Source organism: Opisthorchis viverrini, assembly GCF_000715545.1.
Source record: "Opisthorchis viverrini unplaced genomic scaffold opera_v5_126, whole genome shotgun sequence".
NCBI classification, from domain to species: Eukaryota; Metazoa; Platyhelminthes; class Trematoda; order Opisthorchiida; family Opisthorchiidae; genus Opisthorchis; species Opisthorchis viverrini.
In genome coordinates, this window is record NW_008751787.1 from 868,478 (window position 1) to 888,914 (window position 20,437).

At 41.4% G+C, this 20,437-nt stretch overlaps 1 protein-coding gene across 1 annotated transcript in view; it reads left to right on the forward strand.

Moving 5' to 3' along the window:
* Positions 1-1,315: 1,315 nt before the first annotated feature.
* Positions 1,316-20,437, forward strand: part of T265_06366 (hypothetical protein) — a gene marked incomplete at both ends in the record, with an annotated part of 54,101 nt that continues 34,979 nt past the window's right edge. The window contains 2 exons of the mRNA XM_009171607.1: positions 1,316-1,432; positions 13,740-13,829. Coding sequence (XP_009169871.1) covers positions 1,316-1,432; positions 13,740-13,829 — 207 coding nt within the window. The remainder of the gene's footprint in view (positions 1,433-13,739; positions 13,830-20,437) is intronic.

Genomic DNA, 20,437 nt, shown 5'->3' on the forward strand with positions numbered 1-20,437 from the left:
CGGGAATCGCGATAGTGAATCGAAAACCTACGCACCAGAGGTACAACTACGTTCGCCTTCTTTACAAGCACAACCGGGGAGTTTTGTGCACAATTGGCTTCCTATTCCTGTAAATGGAGCGGCAGCGGACAGGGCTGCAAGGCCGAAACCATTTGGACGAGCGTGGAATTTCTTTTCAGTCCAGGGGTGAAGCCAAACTGATCTTCATCGTTCGTGAACGGTTTGGAATATTTATCGACCATGGACTATACTGAGAAGGCGTTACAAGAAGGAAACGTTTGGACTTGCAGCTTTCTCACGGCTGTGCTTGAGTAAAATGTAAGCTTGACTGCACACCTTTAGTCACCATCTGTTCCCCCTTTGAGTCAACTACGGATCCTGGGCTAATGAGGAACTCGTGTAGCACCGACCTTTTGCCTAGGCGTAGTGAGTGCATCGATACTCTGTCAATTCTCATTCGGTACCCACCCAAAGCTCTCACGGTTAGCGCACATCGTTTGCATTAAGCTTGTTTCTCCCGCCGTCTCAGCAATACCCCTGCTATTATATCAGTCAGCCACAGCTCCCCTTACCGCCTATCTCGATAACGGCCTGTGTATAGTAGACTGTGTCTATGCACCAATCCCAACACACCCATGAAAAGAGCGGTGATCCAAAGTTCTATTAGGTACTAGTGGTCGGGTGCGAGTGCGTTGATTCTTCCAGTAGTCAGGCGTGCCAAACATATGGCATCGGCTCGCTCGGGTATGTTTACGTGATTCCCTCTTGGTGGCTGCAAGCTGCTCAGCGATTTGGTGCACAATGTTTTTCAGGTCCACCACCGTTGACTCATTCCCGTTCTACTGCGACTGCAACGTGGCCACCTGCGCCTTAGCAAATTCCCATATCAGATGCACCAGATGCTCCACACACAACTGGCCAGTTTCTCTTGCCAACCGCAACTGGACACGAGGCGCGCGCTGCACACCTTCGGCGAACCGGTCGGAGAGAAGATGCTGGCGCGGCATTCGGTCTGGTCCCGGCAAGACCCAACTGCTGCAGGCTGGCCAAAGCCACACGCTAGCCGTCTTGAACCGCTTTATAGCCTCCTGGCGGTCGTCCAGCGTAGCCAACTTCGATACGAGGGCTTCCTTCGCGGCGGCTCAATCCAACATCCAACCTTCTGGACTCATCTAGAGCCTGCTTCGTCCAACTTTAAGTGTTGCGCGTTAATTTTAAAAACCAATTATCTGTATTCTTCTTAAAAGCGTCTTCCTAAACTCTCCTGGATATACATTGACATTCACGCAATTGTAAACGAGAAACAAATTCTGTAATGAGTCCCACCTTGCATTCGATCGAGGCGGACCTACGAGTAACTACATACTGCTGGCATGCTCCATCACTAATATCCACCATTAAACTGGTGGCTCATAAAAAGGAAAGTCACGTGGTGTGTCATTTACTCGCTTTTTATATGTCTGGAATTTCATCACCTAGAAACAAATTGCTCTGTATTCTATTGCTCTTCCACGGACTTAACTAAGCAATGCTAGGTAATAGACGTAAAAAAATATTTTATAAAACGTGTTAAAGAACCAACTGTGCATTAAAACAGGAACTCAACAGATTGTGAAGCAGTTGGTTACTTCTTCAAAATTGTGATGCATTGAAAAACGCATCCGATACAGGATCCTTTTGCTCCGCGTACGAATTTGGCTAATTTGGATAGCTTGTCGTAAAACAAAGCTGTATTTCACAGATTGACAAAACTTGGCTAAATATTATGTAGGCGTCAGATATCCCGGAGCAAGACGTCAGAGTCCTGAGTGACTTTTCAACCCATCGACCCAGCTGACATTGTCGCTTGATGGGATCATCATCAAGTGAACCTTGGGTGCACGCACGTCGTTAATGCATATAGTTGCTCTGAATTGACACAAGGTGGTTTTTGATCGGCTTCGGACAGTGTTTTGATGGACAACGTCTATATCCACAGAATTATGCATGAACCAGTATATTTGACCGTCAGATGGCTTGTTTCATACAACCAGACTTAGCAACCTAAACTTGGCAATATCTAAATTGGCGGGAAAAAACACGGCACTGAGTGGCCATGGAGTTGTGTGTCCAAGAAAATATGCCTGTACGTTGTTCGATTCGTCAACCGAAAGTGCAGATTTCAATGCCGTCAGAGTGCACAAACTAGCAACGGTACCCGACCCAAGAGACTGAACTTTCTGAACTGGTATGCTGTTAATAGAAACATTGGCTAATCGATGACTTTTACCGGGAGCTTGCATTTGATTTTCCATGAAAAGTTACATTTGAGCGAAGACCCAGGTACCTGTAGAATTTACGTTGGTAAAACTCAACCACGCCAGAGCTCCAACAGTGAATGACTTAAACGTATTTCATTTTTAAAACAAAGCTAGGGTTTAGAGGTTGTGCACTTGAACTCTGGGTGATTATGCGAATTTACTGAGTTCCAACGTATTATTAATGTGGTCTAACGACAAACCCATCAAAGAGCATGCAGGCCACTGTTCCCCATCATCATACGTATGGATAAAACAAATGGTATTGTGAGCTGCATAATGCCTTCTTACGGATTGCTACAGATGATCGTTGCGTGGAAATCCTGGAGCTGTTTGATTAAATTAGTATCCTTTCATTCAACAACCGTCTTATTATTTATTATTAGGTTTTATATATTAATATATTTATTATTAAGTTGAATCCACAGCTTATTATATCTTTAGTATTTTGTCTTGGAGAATACAGTGTCGCGGGTAAGATTTAAAGCCTGGTTCAAGTTCTAAGATAAAACGCCACAAGAATGTCCTAAACTGAAACTGCGCCTCAAATAAATGGGAGCGGCCTAAAAATTATAAGGTACTTTTCTGTCGGTACATTTAAAGGACCTATTTTTACTTTGGCCCACTGATGCAATCCTTTTGATATTCTCGCCAGTATCTGGCTCCCCAAACGGGTAGTACTATAGCGCTCTATCCAACAAGTCCTATGCGCTACATAAAGCAGAACTAGTATCGAAAAAAATGTACTAGATTATTTCGAAACAAAAAAATCAAGGAAAACTAAGCACACTTTCTGCGAGGTTGACATAACCCTTGTGCTGTTCCTGGAGGTCGTCGAAGGCGCAATATAAGGAGACAGAGAGAACGGATATAACGCCAAATAATTCACTGATTACAATCTCTTTTACGTACGATTCAGTCAGTGCTCATGCACAAGTGAAGACGGTTATTTTTATGAGCATTTGTTTCCTTATTAGCCGTCTCTAATCTAGCAGAATTTCTGTTTATTACCGTCAGAAAAAAGTCGCTTGCATCTCTTTGAGACCGCGTGGTTCCAATCCTTAGTGTACGGGGCTGGGTTGCTGTTGGCATGTAACAGAGCAACGAAATGAGGCGGCAGAATCGCTTGTAAAATTTTGGTTCAACAATGTATACGATCTTTAGTACTAAGAGTTGCCGGCCCTATTGTTTGGTGATTGTTTTGCTCAATAAATGCATTGTGACGTCTGCTGCAAGTACCAGATAAAACAGTACACTTAAATTCACAGCTTTGCTTTAGGTAAGTGATTTGTCTCAGATAACAAATCTCATAGGCTGGCGGGATTGAGAACAACGCTTTAGACAAAGAGCTAGCATCCAGTGAAGTAGCGTCTAAAAGTTTTTCTATTGGGTGCCCCTGTGTTTTAGCGTAAACTGAGTGTCTTATAAGGGCTCACTGGTTGGCTGAAGTGCGCTCATTTGAGCATTCCTATCAGATCTAAAGGGAAGATGCTAAAAGCGACCGCGAGATGTGAATTCACAAACGTGGTCAAGAACGAAAGGACAACTAGATATTTACTCAGGCCATAGGGGACTAGAGGCAACACGGTATTTTGGAGTTGGCTGATACTTGTAGCCAAGCAGCATCCGGCGTTACTGTTTTGCCTAAAATTTGCTGACGAAGAAACTCGGATTAGCCCTGTGGCTTGATTTTATCTTCGATTATTTGGGTTGCGAGAACTGGTGCACGTCAGCGTCGAAAGGTCTCGCAATAAGGCTCGACGGTTTAAATCTGTTTTTCTATTATTATCCAATAAACTTACACATCCATGCAGGATTTAATATTGCCATTTCATTCTCTGGAAATTTAGGGAGGATAGTCTCAAAGATGGCGAACTATTGGCAGAAAGTCGATGACCTTGCGCATATGAATATGGTAACGGGCGTTAGACATTATATTTAATGGCCATTTGTACGTCTTTCGCAGAAGAGTAACATCTGGCCAATCCTTGTGCAAGGAGACTGGTTACCGCGAGTAATTAAAGTGTGCTTATTTAAAACTAACCTGTGGCTGGTTCTGTTGCCTACGTCATATTCCACTTTTACAGCGTTTTGAAATAAATTAATTCAGGTTAAACGGAGTCGACATTACACCGGCACTGACGTACACCCGAGTTTCCAGTTAATCCCGAAATAAGCATAATTTAGTGTCATAAGAACAGCTGACTCAACAAAGTCTGTTGTCATGGACGATAGACCGTGGGGTTTTTGTGTATTCTCTTGGCGNTTGTAAACGAGAAACAAATTCTGTAATGAGTCCCACCTTGCATTCGATCGAGGCGGACCTACGAGTAACTACATACTGCTGGCATGCTCCATCACTAATATCCACCATTAAACTGGTGGCTCATAAAAAGGAAAGTCACGTGGTGTGTCATTTACTCGCTTTTTATATGTCTGGAATTTCATCACCTAGAAACAAATTGCTCTGTATTCTATTGCTCTTCCACGGACTTAACTAAGCAATGCTAGGTAATAGACGTAAAAAAATATTTTATAAAACGTGTTAAAGAACCAACTGTGCATTAAAACAGGAACTCAACAGATTGTGAAGCAGTTGGTTACTTCTTCAAAATTGTGATGCATTGAAAAACGCATCCGATACAGGATCCTTTTGCTCCGCGTACGAATTTGGCTAATTTGGATAGCTTGTCGTAAAACAAAGCTGTATTTCACAGATTGACAAAACTTGGCTAAATATTATGTAGGCGTCAGATATCCCGGAGCAAGACGTCAGAGTCCTGAGTGACTTTTCAACCCATCGACCCAGCTGACATTGTCGCTTGATGGGATCATCATCAAGTGAACCTTGGGTGCACGCACGTCGTTAATGCATATAGTTGCTCTGAATTGACACAAGGTGGTTTTTGATCGGCTTCGGACAGTGTTTTGATGGACAACGTCTATATCCACAGAATTATGCATGAACCAGTATATTTGACCGTCAGATGGCTTGTTTCATACAACCAGACTTAGCAACCTAAACTTGGCAATATCTAAATTGGCGGGAAAAAACACGGCACTGAGTGGCCATGGAGTTGTGTGTCCAAGAAAATATGCCTGTACGTTGTTCGATTCGTCAACCGAAAGTGCAGATTTCAATGCCGTCAGAGTGCACAAACTAGCAACGGTACCCGACCCAAGAGACTGAACTTTCTGAACTGGTATGCTGTTAATAGAAACATTGGCTAATCGATGACTTTTACCGGGAGCTTGCATTTGATTTTCCATGAAAAGTTACATTTGAGCGAAGACCCAGGTACCTGTAGAATTTANCGGCAAGACCCAACTGCTGCAGGCTGGCCCAAGCCTCACGCTGGCCGTCTTGAACCGCCTTATACCCTCCTGGCGGTCGTCCAGCGTATCCAACTTCGATATGAGGGCTTCCTTCGCGGCGGCTCAATCCAACCTCCCAGGGCCTCTTCTTGACTCATCTAGAGCCTGCTTCGTCCACCTTTAGCTGTTGCGTCTTAATTTTAAAAACGAATTATCTGTATTCTTCTTAAAAGCCTCTTCCTAAACTCTCCTGGATATAAATTGACAACCACGCAATTGTAAACGAGAAACAAATTCTGTAATGAATCCCACCTTGCATTCGATCAAGGCGGACCCATGAGAAATAACGTACTGTTCGCACGCTCCATCCACCATTAAACTGGTGGCTCTTAAAAAGGAAAGTCACTTAGTGTGTCATTTACTCGCCTTTTATATGTCTGGAATTTTCATCACTTAGAAGAAAATTGCTCTGTATTCTATTGCTCTTCCACGGACTACACTAGGCAATACTAGGTACCAGACGTGAAAAATCTTTTGTAAACCTTGTTAAAGAACCAACTGTGTATTAAAACAGGAACTCGACAAATTGTGAAGCAGTTGGTTGATTCGTCAAACATTAGATGCGTTGAAAAACTCATCCGATACAGGATCCTTTTGCTCCGCGTACGAATTTGGCTAATTTGAATAGCTTGTCATAAAACCAAGCGGTATTTTACAGATTGACAAAAACTTGGCTAAATATTATGTAGGCGTCATATATCCTGGAGTAAGACGTCAGAATCCTGAGTGACCTTTCAAACCCGTCGTGGTTGCAGTTGACATTCTCGCTTGATGGTAGCATGATCACGTGAACCTTGGGTGCACACGTGTGGTTAATGCATATAGTTGCTCTGAATTGACACAAGGCGCTTTTTAATCGGCTTCGGACAGGGTTTTGATGGACAACGCCTATATCCACAGAATTATGCATGAACTAGTATATTTGACCGTCAGATGGCTTGTTTCGTACAATCAGACTTAACAACCTAAACTTGGCAATATCTAAATTGTCGAGAAAAGACCCGGCACTGAATGGCCATGGAGTTGTGCGTTCAAGAAAATATACTTGTATGTTGTTCAGTTCGTCAACCGAAAGTGCAGATTTCAATGCCGTCGGAGTGCACAATCCAACGCTTGATTCTTAGTGCACAATCTTTCAACGGTACCCGACCCAAGAGACTAAATTTTCCGAACTAGTATGTTGTTAATAGGAAAATTGGCTAATTGATGACTTTTACCGGAAGCTTGCATTCGATTTTCCACGAACGGTTACATTTGAGCGAAGACCCAGGTACCTGTAGAATTTACGTTGGTAAAACTCAACCATGCCAGAGCTCCAACAGTGAATGGCTTAAACCTATTTCACTTTTAAAACAAAGCTAAGGTTTAGAGGTTGTGCGCTTGAACTCTGGGTGATTATGTGAATTTACTGAGTTCCAACGTATTATGAATGTGGTTTCGCGACAAACCCGTCAAAGAGCATGCAGGCCAATGTTTTCCGTCATCATACGTATGGATAAAACAAATGGTATTAGCAATATTTGTGAACTGAATAATGTCTTCTTGGGGATTGCTACAGATGATCGTTGCGTGGAAATCCTGGAGTTGTTTGATAAAATTAGTATCGTGTCATTCAACAACCGTCTTACTATTTATTATTAGGATTTATATATTAATATATTTATCATTAAGTTGAATCCACAGTTTATTATATTTTTAGTATTATGTCTTGGAGAATACAGTGTCGGGGGTAAGATTAAAAGCCTGGTTCAAGTTCTAAAATAAACCGCCACAAGAACGTCCTAAACTGCAACTGCGCCTCAAATAAATGGGAGAGGCCTAAAAATTATAAGGTCCTTTTCCGTCGGTACATTTAAAGGACCTATTTTTACTTTGGCCCACTTATGCAATCCTTTTGATATTCTCGCCATTATCTGGCTCTCCAAACGGGTAGCAATATAGCGCTCTATCCAACAAGTCCTATGCGCTACATAAAGCAGAACTAGTATCGAAAAAAAATGTACAGGATTCTTTCGAAACAAAAAAATCAAGGAACACTCAGCACACTTTCTGCGAGGTTGACATAATCCTTGTGCTGTTCCTGGAGATCGTCAAAGGCGCAATATAAGGAGACAGAGAGAACGGAAATAACGCCAAATAATTCACTGATTACAATCTTTTACGTACAATTCAGCCAGTGCTCATGCACAAGTGAAGACGGTTATTTTTATGAGCATTTGTTTCCTTATTAGCCATTTCTAGTCTAGCAGTATTTCTGCTTATTACCGACAGAAAAAAGTCGCTTGCACATCTCTGAGACCGCGTGGGTCCAATCCTTAGTGTACGGGGCTGGGTTGCTGTTGGCATTTAACAGAGCAACGAAATGAGGCGGCAGAATCGCTTGTAAAATTTTGGTTCAGCAATGTATACGATCTTTAGTAATTAGAGTGGGCGGCCATATTTTTTGGTGATTGTTTTGCTCAATACATGCATTGTGACGTTTACTGCAAGTACCAGATAAAACAGTAAACTTAAATTCACAGCTTCGCTTTAGGCAAGTGATTTGTCTCAAACCACAAATCTTAGAGGCTGGCGGGAATGAGAACAACACTTTAGACAAAGAGCTAGCATCCATTGAAGTAGCGTATAAATGTTTTCCTATTGGGTGCTCCTGTATTTTAGCGTAAAATGCGTTGGTTTGCTGAAGTGCGCTTATTTGAGCATTCTTATCACATCTAAAGGGAAGATGCAAAAAGCGACCGCGAGATGTGAATCCACAAACGTGGTCAAGAACGAAAGGACAACTAGATATTTACTCAGGCCATAGAGGACTAGTGGCAACATGATATATTGGGGTTGGCTGATACTTGTGGCTAGACAGCATCCGGCGTTACTGTGTTGCCTAAAATTTGCTGACGAAGAAACTCGGATTAGCCCTGTGGCTTGATTTTATCTTCGATTATTTGGGTTGCGAGGACTGGTGCGCGTCAGCGTCGAAAGGTTTGGCAATAAGGCTTGACAGTTTAAATCCGGTTTTCTATTATTATCCATCAAACTTAATCATCTACTTAGGATTTAATATTATCATTTTATTCTCCGCAAATTTGGGGAGGATAGTCTCAAAGATGGCGAACTATTGGCAGAAAGTCGATGACCTTGCGCATATGAATATGGTAACGGGCGTTAGACATTATATTTAATGGCCATTTGTACGTCTTTCGCAGAAGAGTAACATCTGGCCAATCCTTGTGCAAGGAGACTGGTTACCGCGAGTAATTAAAGTGTGCTTATTTAAAACTAACCTGTGGCTGGTTCTGTTGCCTACGTCATATTCCACTTTTACAGCGTTTTGAAATAAATTAATTCAGGTTAAACGGAGTCGACATTACACCGGCACTGACGTACACCCGAGTTTCCAGTTAATCCCGAAATAAGCATAATTTAGTGTCATAAGAACAGCTGACTCAACAAAGTCTGTTGTCATGGACGATAGACCGTGGGGTTTTTGTGTATCCTTTTGACGAAAAACATAATAAATTAACCATATCACTTGCCATGCGAGCATTCTGTTTCTAAATCGCTGACGGGACAGCTGCGGCTAAAGAAAACTCGCTCACGGGGTGCCAGCGTGCTAAACAGATGGCGCGATGTTTGACTAAACTTCCATATTGCGAGCGCACATACCTAGATTTCGGTAACCGCATTCAAGTCTTTGATGGGGTACCCGGTGTCTTTCGTATTAACGGTTTTTGTCCAGCAACAGATACCAACTCACTGTGGACTCTACATTTTTAAAGCACAAAATTTACTCAGTGCTTTATCGCCTATCAAGTTGCTTCATAATTATGACTGCTGTTACCTTTAAAGTTAAAAGGAATTGACGTGATGTAAGGCTGGCAAAACTGCTTTTGTCAAACTGTTTTAAAGTAATCTAGGGGACAGCAGAAATTGATTTCTTCAAAATTTCGAGGAAATCCATTTCGTTTGTGACAGTACCGACCAAAAGTCCCGAATTACAGGGGAAACAATCCACCCATTAATCTACTTTGATTCGCAGCTTGCTATTGTGAATACGTAGTTAAGCAATGGTTTCTGAGTTTCTGTTGCGCCCAGCTTTACAAATGATATGTGACTGAAACAGCGGGAGGGTTTATTGAAGTGCTTGTTTTGGAAAATTAGCTAGACTTTTCTCTGTCGGTGTGAATTCTTGCTAAACGCCAGTTACTCAAACATGAGAAGAATCCACTGCAAGCGTAACACACATATATCATTCTTTTTTAAATAGAAAACTAACATAGAAAAGAATCTGGTCTGTATCAACTCTTTATTGAGTCACACGATCACTGAAGACTCCCATTTACACAGCTCTAATTTCCACTGGGAACTGAACACAGAGGAATAGCATTTCGCGCTCATCAAATAACTCCCATCGGATATCTGATTGATGCTAAAACATTGTGCAAAAACATTGCGTTAACTAAATATGAAAACAAATTTTGGAGAGCCCAGGGTACGCTAACCCGCTGATACATACCTAAATCATGAATGCGGAGAAAAAAGTTATGTTTGAAACGTGGTCTTGTGTTACTCATCTATGATTTCTTGATGAACACTAAAAAACCACACAGTGGGTTACTAACCTACTGTCACTTAAGATGCTGTGTCAATTACAGAGATGCATTTTTCTTTCGGCTCTAATAGGGACTGAGGTCCCGCAGTCCCTTCTAGGTCCAGTTAAGAGACAAATATGCACACTTGTTCTCCAATCATTTCTTCTATGACCTGATCAGCATTAGTGCAAAACATGCGGACGTAGCAGCATATGAGCATTTAAACAAGTCGATAGCAAGTGCTTCACACAGGCTGAGCAAAGCCTAATTATTGAATAAAACGCATGCAGGCTTTTTACAATGGAGCATAATCTCAATTGGTCAGAAAGATGAGTTTTCGGAATTCACACACATTTTGGCGACCTTATATTGAGTAGATGTAAAGTACGTCCGCGATGAAGCGGCGTTACAAATTACATTTGCCGAGCGAATGCTAGCCTACGAGAAGTGCAAGCAAATGGTTATTTAATGTGTTTATTATGCGCACAACTTCTCCGAAAAATTTCGCTGCTCAGTTCACTGAAAACGTGGCATTGAACAGTTAAAACATGTGCAAAATTTCCCAGGTTTTGCAACACCGTATCACGGACCGATCACAGCAAACGAGAAAAAACGATAACCAAAAAGGATGAGATTTGCTAAAATTCCCCAAATTTAGCCTTTGTGTTCGTGGGTTATTTTGCTTACAGAATGCTGTAACTCACTGGTGGAAGATTGTCGGGTAATTCCAATGTGTATCTGTAAACACAGGTTCCACCTTGTTCAATGGGGCACGATGGAGTCAAACATTCACATAGTGTCTTGTGTAGAGGTGGAAGCCAAGTGATGTTATTACCGTGGACCACTTGTGCAGAAGCACTTCCTCCTTGAATACCTGCGGCTGGTAGAAAATTGAGCATTTTAAAATAATGACTGAGTAAACAACATAAATTTATGATATGTATGGTGACACCCTACAGAACCAATAAAGCAACTTCCGGATCAGCCCAGTAGAATAATGGTACAAACTACACTGGGAATTAGCTTTAACAGGACCCAAAATGTCCTGAGTTCTTGATCAATCCACCGTTAGCAAATACTGAAGATGGAATTGATGCTAGGCTTTTTCAAGAAAATTAATTGCGGAAGTCGGTTGTTTTACTTCCAAAAAACATGTTAGTGCTAATTCCATCCCAATGTTGTCCTCGATGCGTAACTTCGAATTGTAATTTACTTGTGTCTCTGAGAACACATACCAATCTTGTGCTCTTTCGCACAAACGCAAGTATACCCTACCCACAGTGCCATGGCTTGGAGCACTGGTCAGCCACATCATTCATGTGGTAGCTGTTCTTGAGGCGGAATGGCGTAAGCACTTGATGGGGAAAACTGCTAGAAAAAAGCAGAGGAAATTAACTCCACATTATGCGCAGCAATGGTTGAGCATCTTACATACGCTTGCAACTAAATTTAAACCGCGCCATAGTTAACACAGGCAAATCGTCACCTCGGGATGTCAGAAAGCTAAAAGTCGTTATTCCAGAAGTATCCCTTGGAGTCGAACGATCAAATACAGAATACTGACACATTCAAAAATATCCACAGAAATGATGCGCAAACACACCGTTTCCTTAGAAACTTACTTGATGTAAATACTATATCGACGGATACAGGCGCTCTGGGAACAAAAACGCACGGATCGCCGTTACATGGCGTTAACTCAACTGATAACGCAAATGCCTCCGCTGAACCTACAAAAGCGGAAAACTAATAGCCATGTTTATTGAGTCCATGTGATGCAGTCAGTTATGTAGATTAAATGAATTTCTAGAATTATTTGTTATGTATTAGGGAACTTTGCTTTGAATGCACTAGGTTGCGTAAGACATTAATCTCTCTACTCAAGGAAAAAAACGCAATACCCAAGCATTCGCGAACACAGATTGATGAGTGAGAATAGGATGCCATTGGTTTCACACAACGTGCAACTACTTACCACTTGTATATTTGTTACGTCAACGTAACTGATAAGTAAAGCGAATCATTTTTAGTTTCCAAGTCTGTGGTTATCCCTTGTCATTGGTAAATTGTTTTTAAAATCGGCGGGTTATCTTTGCAGTTACTGTAAACAAGTAGCATGAGTATGGGGAAGTCGAATAAACTAATCGCCCAAGAATAGGTTAGGCAAGAAAAAGAGGCAGAATTTCCTGGCAGAAGACGAATTAATTACGTACCACAATCCGTGTATCTTATGGCGTCTGCTGCAGAGGAGGTAAATACCACAAGTTCCCATGTCATCAAGTCCAATAGCTGCATATTCAATAAGTCATAGAACAATCGTTTGGATCAGGCAGCTCCGTGTGATTTTATATTGAACCGTTTACCCAGTTTGCGTACAAGGTCAGGTACTGGAGACATGAGCCAATTTGCTCAATCTGAACCGTCAAACTTGTGCGCCCAAAAATCCACGAAAATGCTAATTTTAATGAAATTCACACGTTGCCAAATTTGGCAGTGCATCACGCATGTCATTAATTTCCTCCAGTTCAGCCTCTGGAAATTGAACAAGATTGTGATAAGCAGGGTTCATTATTTATGCCCTTGCCCACACAATCTATGTTGTGTGGGCGGTAAATGTTTGGCAAATTTTTGACTAACCTACATGGGTCATGAGAATTTCGCACACAATTATTCCTTTATTTCACTGGGTTAACAGACCAACCATAATTTTAGTTCATTAAAATGAACTTATTTCTGCCACAGCAAACTTTGGAAATTGTACTCTTGTATATTACTAAGACAAAAACAGCAATATAACATTTTTCAAGGCTAAACAATTTCGGTAATTGTGGGTCGAGGAACTCGTTCTGACGAAGAAGTCATTACTTGGAATCCAGATCCTGGAAAGCCTAATCAACCTAAAGGGTCAAAGTAGCCCTAGACGGTCGTGGAGAATTCTTATAACGCTGTTGCTGGATCTGTTTGTAGAAGGTTCTAGGGTTCACTTGTTACCTTACACAAATGCAACTTGATATCAATATACTTTCCCAAAACTACGATCAAAATGTAACAGGCGGTGATCTCTTTCCGAGGGTTTCCGGTCCTCAAAGACATGGTGGCAATCATGAAGGTTTATTCAGAGACCAGAAATTTTGATGTCAGTGTGGAAAGCTGATAACTGAAGAAAATGATCACTACCCACGGCATGGCAGCTCCTTGGATGAAGGCACCAGAAAGACAGGGAGATCAGTTCAGCTGGATAAACAGTGTTTAGTTAATTGAATCATCTTTCAAACCATGCACACATAAATAATTGAACCAAGCCCACCTGTAGGTAGTTATTTGACGAAAATGCTTCAAAAGTTTATCATGAGCAGCTTGTTTTAGGAAGAATCGCTCATGTCCAGCAGGTATCCCAACCGTGTGCAAAGTGCGGTATTCGACCATAATGAATCGTCCAATTGCGAAAGGTTTTGCAACTTTTGTGTGTACACTCTAGCCTCAGAATGACCTTGGTTCTGTGGAAGTCTACTCGCCGGAAGTAATCATGTGGATTAGGAAAGGGGATACAACGAAATTTCCTCCAGAGGTAAGCTCCACTTGATTTGTGCACTCCGCAGATATTATTATGCGGAATAATGCTAGTGTGCGAATATACGACAGCAGAGAAAATTCTTTCATGTCGTCCGGTTTCTACACATAAATGCGATACAACCCCTGCGAACAGAAAAATTAACCAGCAACTTTTTGTCTAGGGTAAGTTATGTTTACCTGGTCACTTGTCCGGCAAATGTTTTGACAAACCCGCATTCAGAGTTCATAACGCTGCTAGATATTAACTGGTTTTAATGCTGCATCTGGTATCGGTTCGATTAAACATGTCGCCTATAAAAAACACCTTCATAAATCTCCTTATATTTCCATCTACACAGTAAATTTTACAAGCACATAACTGAAAAAACGGGCTAAGTGTAACAAACGGTTTCAGTTTCAGGCATGACAGCTCGCTTCTTAGTGGAATGTGACGTTTGAAAGCTATTGAAATCGCTGTACCGTTGTTAGACGTTCGTTATTCCATAATAAACTGCACAGAACAGTGAACTGCCTTGTGTTTCAGGTGTTGTATATCAACATTGATAAATTACGTAAATTGTTGGAAGCAGACGGGGAACGTCGTTTATGTTCGGCTTAAAAAAATATTTCTTTGAATCGCGGTTTCTTCAGTTCTCCATCACAAGCTGTTTTGTCCACCCTTGCTCTGTTGCTATGCCTTTTTTCTTTTTCTTTCTCCCTGTTTTTCATCTTGTGCGTTGTATGAATCCTGCTGTTAGCAACAGATTACTGTCAGTCACCCGGTCTTATTACAGCACAATGGTGGAGATCATGTATTCAAAATGCGTGCCCAAAAAGACGAGCCTAACTCACCTACAATCCTAAAGAGTTTAAGCACACTAAGACATTATTTGGAGGGTGCGTGATCAGGTGGTAATCTGCTACGTCAGCAAATTACTGTCAGAAAAATGACGTATTTACTTTTGATCTTACTGTCTGGTCTTTTGACAGCGGCTAGAAGTTCTCTCTTCAATGCACCTTGCTCACTGACTAAAAGATTCGAGGGTGTGAATACTCAGGAACGTGAGTCTGACAAGCATTTTCAACAGATTCCTGCGTCCCGGCCCATTTTCAAATGTGGGAGCAGTTTATATGCCATTTGTTATTACACCTTTACCTGATCTAAGTAATATTAATGGTCATCGCGTTTTATTTCCTTTTCAAACAATTCAGAAATCGCCCTAGAACGTGCGGTATGCTAGGCATGCAATGCTGGTTCGGTTTGTGCACAAATAGTTGAAAGGGCGTTAAAATTTATAAAAGTTTCTAGGCTGCGCAGAAATAGACGGCAGGCAGAGAGCTCTAAATGCCACCTTTTTGTTTTTGTTTTAATCTAGATGTGTTGTTGCTTTCATCAGTGTTTAAATCTGCAGGAAATTTGACGCCTAATCCATATGGAAACTTCACCTGCCTGAGACCAGGAACCCCGGAAGAAGTATCCTAATTTTCTAGAAGACTGGCTGTGGTGCGCCAGAGGAGAGTGTGCAGATGCCTGAGTTAGATCGACCTAAAGTTTTCTGTTAGTTGAAGCTTTTGGAAATTTCATAGGCGATGCAGAAAAACAAACCCCTTTCGGCCATATGTAAGACAAATTGTCAATATGAAAAAAAGCGCCCCAATATAACGCAATGGAAACTTGTTTTTCGCCTATGCGCCTGATGCTGTTAGCTTTAACTCAACAACTTTGAAACCCTTATAAGACACCCTACGCATACACTACAAATTCAATCAATTACCAGGATAGTTTTGCCAAAAAGGGAAGGTTCTTTCAAACGAGGACGCTGTCGCTAGCCTTTTTCTGAGATCATGATTTTTAAATAATCAAAAGATGTTCAATAAACCGATGGTATTAATATAATTTGTAACCCACAGTATCAGACGAAATCCTGAAAACGAGTTCTTGTTTGTTTGGTATGTGTTCAAACCCTGATCTGAGCAGAGTAGTCACGTGACCAGCAGTCAACTGGGAAGTGTGGATATCTTTCAGAAAGATATTTTAGAGAATTATGAACCGGTGAGAGTGCACACACTCAAATGTTTTGCGGTAAATGCGGACGATTGTGGAATAATTATTTCATGTTTAGTTATGTTTAACCATAATCACTTTTGCTAGACAAAAACTAAATCAGGGGTCCCACCTGGCGTCTTTTTGTATAGTCCTTGTCCAGTGATCCACTCAGTTGAAACAAATGTGCCAAAAGCCAGATGTGGCACTACCTTCAGTTTAAATGGGGCCAAACAAAATTACCGGCACCTGCAGCAGATTTTCTTTACCCATGCCTATTTTTGCGGTGTTGAAGAATAAATCCTGGTGTAGATGAACTGCGTATTTATTGCAATTAATTTAAACCTTTGGTTTACATGTGCACGTGTGAAGGTTGACGGGCAGAATTTAATCATGTCTAAATGCACTTTCCAAAAGAATACTGGAGAGACCACCGCAGTGGCTGGCGATCGGAGGACTTTTTGACTTTTCCGTAGTCTTAGATTTCGTAGTCAAGCATCTAACAGACCTCTGCGCGGCCCAGCATTTAAATATCCATTCATTCCCGTTTCAGATTTACGATTGAACCTAATCATGCTCTCTGGAAGTCATAGTTTTCAGATTTATTCGCTTTATCGATTTTAGTGCTGTCAGGCATTTTAGAATTTTTGAAATAAAAAATCCAGGCGGCAACCCTGGATCTCAGGGACCGCATTTATCAACGCCAACCTTTTTGGTCACTAGTTATCTAACGCAGAGGAAAACACCACAAATCAAAAAGGAAGTGTCCGTGCGTTTCGCAAATCGGATCAGCCAGAAAATATCTCAATAATTTGTCCTGGCTGCAGAAATCAAGTATCTGTAACCATTAAAGTGTAGAATAAATATCTAGTGGCCGTAACGTAGTTGGTGATGTGCTTCGTTCTAAAAATGATTACGAATTTTGTATTGAAATGAATTTCTTCAGGGCAAGTGATTTGAGGTTACAGAACACCGATGTAATCAAGGTGATTGACCATTCTGTAGATAATTCATGTGGTTTCCATATAAACACCCTCTAAATAACATGCCGTGGGACTGGTGCTATCATCGTAGCTGTATATTTTGTTGTGATTTATGTAAAGTAGGATTTACATAGCTCCGACCGATGTCCTGCCGTCTGCAACAGTTCAAACGAAAAAGGCTTCCGATAACTTGATTTCGATGGAATTGCTACGGTAAGCAAGGTTTATATTAGTATAAGCTGTCTTGGAGACTTGAAAAAAAAGAGCAACACGAACCATTTGTAGCAGAGAGTATGACGTCGCACTCTAATCCAAAGACTTTCTATGAGTTTTCACGCTATAAACGATCAAGTTTCGTGTACAAACGCAAACTTGGTTTTAGTAAACTTTATGGTTTCAAGGTGACTGCCACATGTTTTGCCAGAATGCAGCAAACTCGGTTTCTTCGCTGCGGCAAATAGAATCGTGTCATGCGGCCAAACCATGTGGCATGTATATAAGGTGTCACATCTGCTGATTCGTCGGTCTGTGGTATTTGCTGCTGACCCGCTCCAGTGCCTAGTGTCGGAGAGAAAAAGGCTCACGGAAGGGAACACAATAGGTATATTCCAAAAAAGTGGTTGCAAGAGCGCGAGGGCGTGCAAGTGCGAAAATTACAACGGCCTCAAGCTTTTTATTGGAAGGACACTGTCTGAACATAGTCCAATGCTGACGCACGCGGTTTGGCTTTAGTACGAGGTAGCTACTTGCTGCATATTGCGGAGGAGTTGTCTGTCCTTGATCAACGCTGACTCGCGCTGTCTGGGTTTGATGCAAGGCTGTGACGCGCTGCATATTCAGGCGGCGTGGTCTGTCTGGTCAACACCCAGCGGAGCTGAAAGTCTCCGTAGATTCCGGGCATTCAGCGGTTGCTTTCAGGAAGCTGACCTTCCTGATATAAGGGGAGACACACCAAAAACTGACTAGCATCCGTACCCTCAAAATGATTTATAGCTAGCTAAACTTATTCCATAGACTAAACCAATCGTTAAGCAGGGAAACTGCTATTCTTCTCGAATACCAAAACAATAAATCTCTGACGCACCTGCCCAGCTGATTGGTCGCGATGGAGTTGTTCTTTATTATTTTTATTCATCCATTAGTAGGTATACAAATTCTAGGAGCGCCGACCGCGTCTGCTATTTTCTTATTTGCTTTCTATATTTTGAGCTCACCGAACAATCTCCTGCAATTGTGGCACCACACAAGTGGTCTTCAACTTCTGTGGTTGAGCTAGTGTTGCGCAACACACCGCATTATTTCACTCAGTTCGTCCAATAATCCAGTTGTTGTTGTTTCTCAAACTGAGCTTTTCAAAGATTGTCTCTGGATTTTAGCCGATATTAGACAAACTAATTTGCCTCTTGAAAATATTTTGCCTCGCTTACAAACCTATGTGTCAATTTGAATTAGCAATATATATTGAGAACACTGCTTCCTTCTAGCCAGCTAAAGTATCCAATTCTTGACACGATTTTGAGCAAATTTGGGTACTTAACAGTGAGAAGTTATTTGTTTCATACCTTGGTTGACATTCCAAAGTTTCAGTGATAAGAAATAGGGTTGTTTAAAATGAATGACGTACAATGGATAAAAATCAGAACAAATCAACATGACCATTCACATTCAAGATGCATGGTTTTCGTATTATTCGCGAATCGCTTTGCACTCAAAACAATGCTTTTTTACTAGAATTGCGGAAGTGGTTCTCCTGGTTGATACGTATTTATTGGTTGCAGTTTTAGGCGATGATTATAAGGAAAGATATTCTCTGATCACTCGGGTCAAACATTCAAAAAATTCTGCCCTTCTGTTCAGAAGATATGTGACGCCATAATAGCATAACAAAGCTGAATTTATATAAACTGGCGGGTTCTCAGTGTTTGCTCATTCAGCTCATTCAGCATTTATATTGAAATAAATTGACTTGATTCACCGCGCACGCAAAGTTTGTAGTTCAACGTCTGGCTTAGTATTACTGACAGGAAAGAAAATAATAATATAATAATCAGTATAGTTTTGACCATCTGCTGCTTGGCAAATGGTGTAAAATACTACACATCGTTTCAAAGCTCTCATTTGCCAAGTTAGGTCACATTTTTTGTGTCGCTACTGACTCCGTTGAAAGTAGATAAAGTAGAAATTTACCGTAGTTTGTCATAGCCTTCGAAGTTGTGCAATTTCTCAAGGACCCTATTTCTCCCTCACCCCTTGTGATAATTTCAGCTCATTCACCCAGAAATCCGAATGTGCAGCAAATAGCAGCATTAGGGCACCGAAGTGTACTTCCAAATGAGTCTACCGAAAAATTAACAGATAATGGAAGTAGATTAGCCTATGTGACAATGCCACGTGCATTTCTGAGGGCACCGAGCTTCAAAACAATAACAGTAATTGTACCAGTCCTTCATGAGTAATTTAGTCCATATTGGAACATGTGAGCATAGATTGGCTCCCAAAGACTGGCGCCTAAACTGCAACCGTCGCAACAATCAATACTGGTGGAGACGTGATCAGTGTGCTCGTAAATAGCTCGTGCCTACTTTCTTGATCCATGGAAAGTAGCGGATATGGATGATAGGTTTTCTTCCGTTGCCGAGTGTCCCTGTTGAAATATGCCTCGCAGTCCTTTATTACAACAGCTACTCCGGCGTGTCCAAACGGTTTCACTTTACAGCGTGATTCTCAGATTCCAACGCATTCTATGATTACACCATTTATGCGCATTACTGCCCCAATGGTGTTTCAGCAAATCGCTCTTCGTACCACATGCCAGCCAGTATAACTTAGTGTTGTCTTGTTACCCGCCATCTTCGAATTATAGCAGTCTGGTCTTGCTTCAGCGTAATACGCTCTTCATGAGTTAACAACTGATTTTCCATGCCCTTATTGTCTACCGCGTTTCACTAGCTTAGGCTTGGCGGTTTCTGCGTTGTTTTTGTGACATCGTTTCTACCTAATATCGAATGCTCACAAATCTCCTCAGTCAGGACTTTATTCTAAATGTATCATTTTGATCATGGGTGACGTAATGCCACTAACCCGCTCGGCGAAAGCATTGATATTATCGTTTCTGTTACCATAATTTGCTTGTGTAATTTTTGTTTGATTTTTGTTTGGTTTGTTTTTGAAACGGCTTAACCGTCAGGAATTTCACATTCTAGTTTCATCAGATGTATCGTCCAGTTTTTCCTCATTTCAGATCACCCATTCATTACTTTTATTTGTGTGCCCACTAGGATTGTTGAAGAGTATACACTGTCGTGTCAATTTTGCATTGCAGAAGCCAAAAAATGGCTAATCATACAGAAAGTCGCTATCTCGTTTTTGTCCCCTTTTTAAATATTTACCTTGTGGCATCGCTGTCACCCTATGATTGCTCGAGCACGCTTGTCATTTGAGTTGTTTGCTGAAGTGTCCTCAAATTTTTCCGGACTCCTTTTTCACCCTCCGGGGATGTAAACCATTGTTTAGAAAGAGTTCATTATTAGTAGGCAGATTATCAAGCTGCCTACTGTTTCTCCCTTATAGTGTTCAACTTGCAAGCCTGTGTGCAAT